The sequence below is a fragment of the Asterias rubens genome, chromosome 9 (assembly GCF_902459465.1).
Source record: "Asterias rubens chromosome 9, eAstRub1.3, whole genome shotgun sequence".
Lineage (NCBI taxonomy): Eukaryota > Metazoa > Echinodermata > Asteroidea > Forcipulatida > Asteriidae > Asterias > Asterias rubens.
In genome coordinates this window covers 13,219,671-13,231,155 of record NC_047070.1, presented here as the reverse complement: position 1 = coordinate 13,231,155, position 11,485 = coordinate 13,219,671, and the positions used below count along the sequence as shown (strand labels likewise).

General features: G+C 39.8%; 1 protein-coding gene across 1 annotated transcript; it reads left to right on the top strand.

The window, feature by feature from the left end:
• Window positions 1-155: 155 nt before the first annotated feature.
• On the top strand, window positions 156-10,969 carry LOC117294272 (receptor-type guanylate cyclase daf-11-like). Its single transcript, XM_033776634.1, has 6 exons — window positions 156-1,346; window positions 5,593-5,698; window positions 7,976-8,113; window positions 8,662-8,760; window positions 10,073-10,167; window positions 10,867-10,969. Exons 1-6 carry the CDS (start codon window positions 156-158, stop codon window positions 10,936-10,938), a joined length of 1,701 nt encoding a protein of 566 aa, XP_033632525.1. The 3' UTR covers window positions 10,939-10,969.
• The last annotated feature ends 516 nt before the right edge of the window (window positions 10,970-11,485 follow it).

The window sequence follows — 11,485 nt, the reverse complement described above, 5'->3', positions numbered from 1 at the left end:
CCGATCCTTATATCACCCCATCGGTCGTATCAGATATAGATACTGACTTGAGGGATGAGACCCAAACGCAATGGGGTTTATACCTACCCCATGGTGCTTGTTCTGCAATGAGGGGAGACACGCGTGACGCCAAAAGTCGACGGCAGATAGTCATCATGGTGATGATTACACTGGTTCCAATTTCCATACTGGCCGTGCTCTGTATTGTCTTGATGGTCAACTCTGGGGCGGACAACACCAGGTTGGAGTTGGTGCGAGACAGAGTTGGTAGTAGCGTTCAGGATGCAGGGGAGTTGGTACATCATCTACAGATTGAGAGGGGGCTGAGCGCGCTCTATATCTCATCGGGGGCCCAAGATGGGCCTGGGTACTTGGTGGATGTCTATAAAGAAACAGACAGCGTCATTCAGAACATTACATGGAACCTTGAAGTAGACTTTCCTAGTAGGGGTTACTTTAACAGCAAGGTTGACTTTATTGCTCATTTAGGTAGTTTTCGGGATGACATGATATCGATCGGGGTTAAGAATCTAACCATTCCAGACGTCATTGATTTTTACACACGTGATATAGATGCGATAATGTATTGGCTGTCTGAAGACATTAAAGACTATATGTCTGGAGGTCTGTGGCGACAACTGATTGCCTACCAGTTCCTGATCCTAGCAAAGGAGCACATGGGTAAAGAACGGGCCATCGGGGGTACGTTTTTCTCTTTAGGAGGTTTCAGCTCGATTCAGGATTACCTGTGGTACCTCAACGAAACATTTATGGCAGAAACGTACCTTAACACCGCCCTTCAACTTTCGTCATTTCTTCAAGAAGCTTACAAGATTGACAATGAGCTGTATGATCAACTCCAACAGATGCGCTCTGAAATTCACCACAATGACTTCGAGAATCTACAACCTTCGCTTACTAAGGGAGATAACTGGTTCCATAACATGACGTTTTACATTGATATCCTTTTGAAACTGCAATACCGTCTGGCAGATTTGATCGTTAAGGAGCTGGATTTAACCACAAGGCAGGGGAAAGTAAACGTAGTAGCCTGTGCTCTGCTCCTCTGCTCGGTTCTACTCACGGGACCGATTATCATCTTAGGCATCATCCGACAGACTAAGTGCATCCAACAAGTTAATGAAAATCTTCATCTGAAAACGAAACAACTCCGGGAGCAGAAGAAACGAGCGGACTCCTTGCTGTACCAGATGCTACCCAAGACAGTAGCTGAGCAGCTCAAGCAAACTGGCAATGTACCTGCTGAGACGTACGACGCAGTCACGGTCTTCTTTTCCGATGTGGTCAACTTTACCGTTGTGTCAGCAATCAGCACACCCATTCAGGTAAGAAGTTACTTCATATGATTGACATTTACCATGACGTGGCCATCTTTTTATGTTTACTTACTTTCATACTATCAACAATAAAAAAGAAAAGAAATTATGATCACCGATTTCTCGTCGTAGGAAAAACTACTCGGCTCTTTTAAGATTCTTTCTTCGGTTGTTTTTTGTTCGCCAATTTGAATAAATTTTTTGCACTTAAAAAAAAAATGCTTTCATCTATTTTCAACCGTTTCGTGCGCTAAAAATCATTTTTTGATTTATCCGATCTTAACCTTTCGGAGTTGGCTTTACCTCCAGCCGTTTAAGTTAAATACAGCCCTTGTTGTTATCGGTTTTGGTTTTCGGTGTTTTCGGTTTTTGTTTGTTATTGCATCTTTATAAAAAATTATTTAAAACAAGGTCTCGAAACGGCCGAGTCCACGCTGCTTTACATGGGATGGGCAACATGTGTACCTTTAAAGGGCACGTGTTACATCCAGGCTAGACTATTTAGTTCTACACTCTTGTAGTTACTATATGTTTTACTTGATGCTACTCTCACACTGTGAATACCAATATTTTGAAATTTGCGATGAGTTCGCCCAAAAGTTGTGATTTGATAGTGAATAATTATGTTCTCGGTCGTCCTTAAACCTCTCCTTACCAATATCCTACGCATAATACGCACGCTTTACCAACATTACATGAGCCAGCAATTTTGGTTTTGCTCAATCTGAGCAAATTCTATGGTTGGTGAAAAAGAGTCTAGCGAAACCCTTGGATATAGGGGATCTTGATTTCTTCATGCCAAAGATCTAATTATCTGGGCCTTACCAGCGGCAAGTTTAGAACTTACTAAAGTTGTCATAATGCTGACTGAGACAGGGACAGATAAGGGAGTTGTCATAATGGTGACTGAGACAGGGACAGATAAGGGAGTTGTCATAATGGTGACTGAGACAGGGAAAGATAAGGGAGTTGTCATAATGGTGACTGAGACAGGGAAATATAAGGGAGTTGTCATAATGGTGACTGAGACAGGGACATATAAGGGAGTTGTCATAATGGTGACTGAGACAGGGACAGATAAAGGAGTTGTCATAATGGTGACTGAGACAGGGAAAGATAAGGGAGTTGTCATAATGGTGACTGAGACAGGGAAAGATAAGGGAGTTGTCATAATGGTGACTGAGACAGGGAAAGATAAGGGAGTTGTCATAATGGTGACTGAGACAGGGAAAGATAAGGGCGTTGTCATAATGGTGACTGAGACAGGGAAAGATAAGGGAGTTGTCATAATGGTGACTGAGACAGGGACAGATAAGGGAGTTGTCATAATTGTGACTGAGACAGGGACAGATAAGGGAGTTGTCATAATGGTGACTTAGACAGGGACAGATAAGGGAGTTGTCATAATGGTGACTGAGACAGGGACAGATAAGGGAGTTGTCATAATGGTGACTGAGACAGGGAAAGATAAGGGAGTTGTCATAATGGTGACTGAGACAGGGAAAGATAAGGGAGTTGTCATAATGGTGACTGAGACAGGGAAAGATAAGGGCGTTGTCATAATGGTGACTGAGACAGGGAAAGATAAGGGAGTTGTCATAATGGTGACTGAGACAGGGAAAGATAAGGGAGTTGTCATAATGGTGACTGAGACAGGGAAAGATAAGGTAGTTGTCATAATGGTGACTGAGACAGAGAAAGATAAGGGAGTTGTCATAATGGTGACTGAGACACGGAAAGATAAGGGAGTTGTCATAATGGTGACTGAGACAGGGAAAGATAAGGGACTTGTCATAATGGTGACTGAGACAGGGACAGATAAGGGAGTTGTCATAATGGTGACTGAGACAGGGACAGATAAGGGAGTTGTCATAATGGTGACTGAGACAGGGACAGATAAGGGAGTTGTCATAATGGTGACTGAGACAGGGAAAGATAAGGGAGTTGTCATAATGGTGACTGAGACAGGGAAAGATAAGGGAGTTGTCATAATGGTGACTGAGACAGGGAAAGATAAGGGAGTTGTCATAATGGTGACTGAGACAGGGAAAGATAAGGGAGTTGTCATAATGGTGACTGAGACAGGGAAAGATAAGGGAGTTGTCATAATGGTGACTGAGACAGGGAAAGATAAGGTAGTTGTCATAATGGTGACTGAGACAGAGAAAGATAAGGGAGTTGTCATAATGGTGACTGAGACACGGAAAGATAAGGGAGTTGTCATAATGGTGACTGAGACTGGGAAAGATAAGGGAGTTGTCATAATGGTGACTGAGACAGGGAAAGATAAGGGAGTTGTCATAATGGTGACTGAGATAGGGAAAGATGAGGGAGTTGTCATAATGGTGACTGATACAGGGAAAGATAAGAAGTTGTCATATTGGTGACTGAGACAGGGAAAGATATGGGAGTTGTCATAATGGTGACTGAGACAGGGAAAGATAAGGGAGTTGTCATAATGGTGACTGAGACAGGGAAATATAAGGGAGTTGTCATAATGGTGACTGAGACAGGGAAAGATAAGGGAGTTGTCATAATGGTGACTGAGACAGGGAAAGATAAGGGAGTTGTCATAATGGTGACTGAGACAGGGAAAGATATGGGAGTTGTCATAATGGTGACTGAGACAGGGAAAGATAAGGGAGTTGTCATAATGGTGACTGAGACAGAGAAATATAAGGGAGTTGTCATAATGGTGACTGAGACAGGGAAAGATAAGGGAGTTGTCATAATGGTGACTGAGACAGGGAAAGATAAGGGAGTTGTCATAATGGTGACTGAGACAGGGAAAGATATGGGAGTTGTCATAATGGTGACTGAGACAGGGACAGATAAGGGTCATTCCATGTCAGACCAACGCACTTTTTTACCTCATGTCTTCCAATTTTGATAAAAATTACTGTGCTTGTAGGTCCTAATGAGCAATGAATGCACACCAATTTTCAGCCCGATCGGACTTTCTATGTGGTCAGGGCAGAAACCACTAAAATCTGACATTTTTAGGGTAAAATACCACCTTTTTAGTAAATATATGTCATAACCATGTCAATTTTTATCACATATATGCAAATTTGGTATCAAATTGATGAGAATTGCATGCTCAAATCAATTCTTTCATCACAAATTAATTTTCTGAAATCTAGGTCACTGTAATCTTTAATATGTTATCGTGACCTTGACCCCGTTTTTGAAATAATGTATCATTCCAAAAATCAACGAAATAAAAATCATCCGTAAGGGAGTTGTCATAATGGTGACTGAGACAAGGAAAGATAAGGGAGTTGTCATAATGGTGACTGAGACACGGAAGGATAAGTGGGTACATCTGTCTCCCAGAAAGGACTTGAAAAGAGTGTTTGGACAATAGCCAGCTCTCAACCGTGTCGGGTACCATTGTTTACAAAATATAGTCTTTGAAATTGTTACAAACATGTTCACCATTTCACTTCTTTTCATAAATAAAGTGATACTTGCGAAGTTCTGCTACAAAATGTAATTACGATAGAAGTTGCCGGCGTCCATTATGAAGCACGATCCATGACTGTGTTGTCATTGCACATTAAGTCTGTTTAATGTTGGCTTGGTGATGAGAACACAAAGCACGTGCTTTCTAATGTCATTCTAGTCTTTTAGCAGAAAACGTTTCATTGTTGACTATATTTTCAATAGCATTGACTTTGATGCAATCACGTACTCACAGGTGTGGCTGTTTTGTTTTTGGGTTTTTCGGTGGTGTTCCGTTTCTTTTGTTTTGTTTTTGTTCGGTTTAGAAGGCCTTTGGTCGTTTACTTGTTCTTGGATGTGTTTTTCTTGGGGGGGGGGGGAGAAGGATATTGTGATACAGATATTAAACTTCCCATGTGCCAGCCAGTCTTTCATTCACTGCAGCGGAAGCCAAGGAACAGCACGTTCATAAAGTTCTTATTTAGAGCGGTATCTTCCTACTTCTGCTACACAATAAGACGTTGAAAGCATTTATGGTCAACTCTTCATTGTACAGCGAAGAGGGCGGGAAAGATCAGAACTCTTAATAACTAAGGCCAGGACGCAAACACTAAGCCACGGAATAATTCGTGTTGTGATGGGCTGGTAGGGTTATAAACACTATAGTCCTGTCTTACCGGTATACGTGCAGTACGGCTATCACTTGAAGTTTAATCAGACCTGACAGTAATTGTTTTATCTTACTGCCATTATGATCAATAACAAGATAAAAACATGACAATCTCTTTACAACGTGTTGTCTGTTCCCAAGGTGATTGTCATGCTGAATACGTTATATCAGTGCTTAGACGGAATCATTGACAGATATGACGTCTACAAAGTGGAGACAATTGGGGATGCGTACATGGTCGTGTCAGGTAAGTACGTAAAGAGATAATCACGAATTGGTTTCCAATTTGCTCAAAAGTGACGCACAGTTTCGCACGTGCTCGATGTGCCGTTAGGAAACTTAAGTTAATGTGTTTATGATATGCGTAGAGGTTCCATCTTCTTTGACGAACCGCATTCTTTAAAATGAAGATTGTCTTATACACAATTGATTTTATTTTAATTCGTTCTTTTTAACTTGAACTTCGCGAGAGTCACATGACGTCTAATTTTCTTCAAAGCGATTTTTCAAACGGGATCGGGTGGAATAGCGAAAAGCCTTATAGTGATGTGACTTCAAACTTATAGAGTAATTTTCATGTTATTATGATGTGGTTGTTTTAGTTTGTTTGTATTAGACGGCTTCTTGTACTTCGTCGTTCACAGCTTTTCGTAATTGGAATCATATGATTTGAAGTCCATTTATTGACATACTGGAAGCCGGAGAGGGAAGCTATATTAGAACGGGTTAGAATATATGCTCACGTTTACGGGTATTTGATACTCGAGTGGCAGCAGTTTGAATTTGATGAGCTTGTTGTTGATGCCAAAGACTCAAAGAGCAATGAATTGTAATAAAACCATAGATAAAGTCTTGACTGTGGATTCGTAGGAACGAATGATGCTGGTGTTTCTTATGTTGGATCACTTTGCATTAAACACAACATAAACAGCCCGAGACTTATGGTCATTATTGTCCGTGGAATGTTATCATTGTGTCCCCAAGACAACCGACACTATTATCACGAATCAATGTGTGGTGAAGAGGTTTTCAACTAGTGGTTTAATCCCAACGAGGCCTGGTTCTTGATAAATTATACCGAGACGAAGTCGAGGTAAATTATCAAGAACCAGGCCTCGGCGGGTTTTAACCACTAGTTGAAAACCGATTCAACACACTTTGATTCCCATTTATAAATACCTTTTTGGTCAAAAAACATCATCACTTTTGGTCAAAAAGTTAAATAAATGCCTTCGGGCAAACAACTCCTTATAAGGGAATGCTGTGCGCGTCGCGCGTATCGCGTGATGCGGCACAACGGTCCTGGCCGTTGCTCTTGACCAATAGGAATGAAGAAACTGTCTTATAAGCACATGTGCAAGCTCGCGTATCACGCCCATGTCTCAACACTTTTTACTGGTCATAAACAAAGGTTTATACACACCCACGTGACGCGCTCTCCACCAATAGGAATAGCGAAACTGTCTGAGGTATTTATGAATGGGGTTTTAAGGTAGGCCTTACGACACAGTCACACAGCCACAGAGGATGGTGACGTGCGTCCTTGAAATAATTGAAAACTCAAATTTCACATGTTTTAATTTCTTAGTTTACTTTACAAAATCCATTACAGCTTTTTTAGGTAATAGGTTTTTAGGTTTTAGGTAATCATTTAGCAATACTTTTAATTAGTGTGTTTGGATTTCACAAAGACAGTCCTAACTTAGGACTAGTCGTTCTAGACTTAAGATCGATCCTGGGATCGATTTCACATAACTTCTCGAACAACTAGAATTTATATTGTTTGGACTGACAGTCTTCTTCGGACTTAGATATCGAGAGAATGCCAATCAGTTAAACTAATAATCAATTTAATCGAGCTCTGACGTAAATGAGAAATGGTTGGTTTTATCATTTTTGTGAAGGCTGACTTCAACCCAAATGAGAGCACCAATTGAAGCTCCACTAACTTTTACTCCAATTCGAGCCTCTGGCCAAACTGGGATTCATAGGCATGCGCGTCAGATCGATGGAGACCAACCAATCGTCTTTCTGATCCAACCGTTTTATCATGTTCACTGATTCCATTTTGAAGTGTTCGGACTTGACAAACCGATTAAGTCGTTTCAAATTGAAACGGGTCGAAATCTCTTGTATTTATGATTGGGTATGACCAATACGTGGATATAAACTGATCGACCCTCAACTTGCCTTATTGCTCCAACATTGCTCCAACATTTTGTTATTGATATTCCGTATTGAATACACGTCAACACTTGACATCACTCGTGCAGTGCAGACAAAGTATTGGGTATAAAGACTCACCTCTATTAATGTAAATTTCTATTTTATGTGCAACAATTATCTTGTTGCAACAATGATCTTGATGGAAGTTGCCTTTTTCATATTAAAGTACTAAAGCGGCTGCAGGTCGACTTGACGATCTGTATGCACTGAATGTCATCGGGGTCGGTTCCAACGAATGAAGGAAGTTTCTGACTAGTACAGTAGCCTAATGCAATGTTGTATCTGTATGTGTGCTTAGGAGTACCTCAGCGAAATGGCAACAAACATGCCCCAGAGATGGCCCGGTTATCCCTAGCAATCTGCTCTGGTGTGTCCACGGTTCAAATCCCACACCTTCTTGGAAGCATCTTCAAGCTCCGCATTGGAATTCACACTGGTAAGTTACTTAAACACAGCTCTTAACGCTCAAAACAAATATAGATACTATTTTAGTGTGACAATTAATTGACACTAGGGCCCCAAATTTCATCAAGCATACATGTAAAAGACCTTTACAAAAATGTGTATAAAAAGGACGTTGTAAAAACTAAAAGAATAATAATAATCACCTCGGCAGATTTCGCCCAACCGTGCACATTAAAAAAACAAATGAATCAGTGGCAGGTTTGATTAAGTTCTATTACCAGCTTGGTTCTAGTCGGAAAGAGATGGTTTGAGCCTACCATAGAACAGTAAATGACAACTTGCTGTTAATATAATGCCGCATTGAATACCGCATTTAAAACTCTACAGACATAGACATAATGACACTCTAATAATTATGACACTATGACGACTATGATGATACTCTATTGAAAATGTTATTGAAAATTATGGTAAATGGTGCAGCGTGCGGCACGTTGCACCATTTACCATCACTTTATTTCTATGGTTTTGAGCTGGAGCTATACTAATGACTATTGTATTATTTGTAATGTATGTAAGGTCCGTGTGCTGCAGGTGTAGTTGGATCCACGAGACCACGTTATTGCTTATTTGGAGACACAATCAACACTGCATCTAGGATGGAATCAACTGGAGAACGTTTGTTCATTCTCATTCATTATTTCTATTATGTTCTTTGTGTTATTCAAGGTTTTGTTTAGTTTGGGTTGGAAAGCGTTGTTATTTAACATCATGTTCATTTGAGGCGTCATGTCACACCAATTTATTTTCCCGAATTTGTGTTGTTTTTGTGTTTGTTTTCCAAATAGCGCACAATGTGAAAGTTGTTCTAGCGCTTGTCTATGATAGCTTTAACAAGATATTTCCCTTAATACGGATGCGGATTTCTTATTTTCGTAGTAATACCAAAATGAATCGTACATTTTGTTTTCTCAACGTGTTGAAGTGTGGAACCATGTCAAACAAATGAATGGATGGAGTCCATTGTCGATGAATACTATACGAGATGAACAGTCCAGATTTTACAGAACAAGTATAATCAGCTACAAGAAAGAACTGCATATCATTGGTTCTATATTATTATCCTTGTTATTGAGAAATGTTTAAAAACGAGAACACAATAGACCAATAAAGTGGTCCACCCCATACAATGAATGCTCTTTAACACTGCTTGCTATCGTGGACGCATCTATGCTTAAGCAGCCAATAAATGATGATCTCAAATATATAGATATTACAGTTTTCTTACAGCTGCAGTCCATCCAGGAAACATAAAAAATATAACGAGTCTCTTACCTCACGTTAAACATGGTAAAAATAGGTTTTTCTCCAGAACGCTCCTAGCCAAATTTCTGAAAAACGTGGGGTCAAACAAGCCCGCGCGACAAAAGATTCGTGACGTGAGTGGCGGCTATTTGGTGTGGAAATACCAAAGCTGGAGAACTGTGTTCAAAACCAATAGTAAGAAATCGTCACTGGCGTCCAGGGTCATTATAATAGATAAGCCGTTTTTGACTCCCGGCTGAAAAAGCCGCGCGGCCGGGTGCATTTTTGACTCGAGTTATTTATTACTAAATGCAAATTTTGAGAGTAAAATGGTTATTAACCGGTATCTACGATGTCTATTTGACCATAAAAAGGTAATAGTTGACATATTGAGATCATCCTTTGATATGCACCAACCATGTGCGCAAAGACACATCACCTTTTGCCTTAAACGAACGGGCGGGAACGAACATCAAAATACACGTTCTTTCAAATACGACAATTATAAATCCGGTAGCCCAAATTCACGGCAGTAAACACGCGGCAACGCGACGCTGCGTGATTCACCAATCAAATGACAAGGATCTTGGTGCGAGTTAATATATACTGTACTTTAATACTTTCTTCCTATCAAGAAAGTCTGAGCACAAAATAACCATTCGATTGTTTTGCATTCATTCCTCAGCTGGCAAGATCCACATTAGTGAAGCTATGAGAGATGCCCTTATACGGTGTGGTGAAAGATTTGACATTGTCTTAAACGGAACACTGAACATTAAGGTCGGTTGAAATTATGTATAAATACAAAATTAGTAACAAGGGAGATGGCCTTAACTTTCTATTCATACCGGACCTTTTTCAGAGGCGTAAACAAGTAGGCCCCCTACATTAAAAAAAACAAACATCCCATTTGTAGCAAACATTTGTATTATTTCAACCCAAAACTAATGCTTTTTCCGGGTTTTCATTCATGGGGACAGCTTTTTTTTCATTCCAAATCGTGAATATTTATGGAAATATGTGTGACTTTGGGGACTATCGTGACACGGCCGGAATGTTGAAAATCTACGTAAGTATCTATGTGTGAAAAAACTATAATCAACTGTTGCAAGCTGCTTACCAGCCAAAAGGATGGTATAAATGCAAACAATAGTCAATGGCCCAATGACGTAATCGGGATTGTGTTGGTTTTCACGTCGAGTGATTGGTCAATAAGAGGCTCACTGGAGTGACTGACATTGGGAATTATATCGTTCTGGTTAGATTGCAAACTAAATTAAATGTCTGTTTCTCTACTCAAGTTTCGGAATTTTTTTTACAGTTATTGAATATTGCGATTATATGGCACTAAACGAAAATTCCATATTTCCTCTCTTTTGGCTGTTTCGGGGCTAGACATTTCCAAATAATGGATCGAACGTTAAGACAGTATCGTCATGATTTTACTAACGTTGTAGTTTCATGATCTTTTTATTGCAGGGAAAAGGCGAAATGATTACATACTTTTTGGATGGGGGCAACATCCACCCTAACACAGAGTTGGAGGACTAATAAATCCAAGTGACAAGGCGAAGGATTTGAAATGAAAGGGACAACTCATTTTAAAAATGAAAGTTTAATGATTAGGACATTTAAACCACCAATTAGAAAAACATGTCCGTCTTTTGGTTAAACAGACTGGAGATTGTTTTATGATTTTTGCTAGACGTCTAATAACGAGTGGAAACCTCTGTATTGAAATCTAAACTTTGTGGCATCATCACTAAACTCAACGAGTTAGACCTTTCTATTCCTGTTTGTAATAGAAACACACTAAAATTTATTTTTAACTTAAAGGATTTGGGTACTTTTTCAAAATGTCCATAGATTTATATAAAACTTACAGGGTTTGAAGCTAATGATAGTGGAATGCTTCCCTTCAAATATTACTTACTGAGGTGCTGTAGTTTTTGAGAAATGAGTAAAACAATGTCATGAAAATACGTCAGTAAATGCTTAAAATAATTTTGGTCTCATGAGACCAAAATTATTTTCATGACATTGTTTTGCTCATTTCCCAAAAACTACAGCACCTCAGCACGTAACATTTTCAGGGGAG

Bases quoted from the DNA above. Each gene is read 5' to 3' on its own strand.
- LOC117294272 (XM_033776634.1), top strand. From the start codon at position 156: ATGGTGATGATTACACTGGTTCCAATTTCCATACTGGCCGTGCTCTGT. The intron at 8,114-8,661 runs GTAAGTTACTTA...AATGTATGTAAG, and splicing joins CCGCATTGGAATTCACACTG to GTCCGTGTGCTGCAGGTGTA. The intron at 10,168-10,866 runs GTCGGTTGAAAT...TTTTTATTGCAG, and splicing joins ACGGAACACTGAACATTAAG to GGAAAAGGCGAAATGATTAC.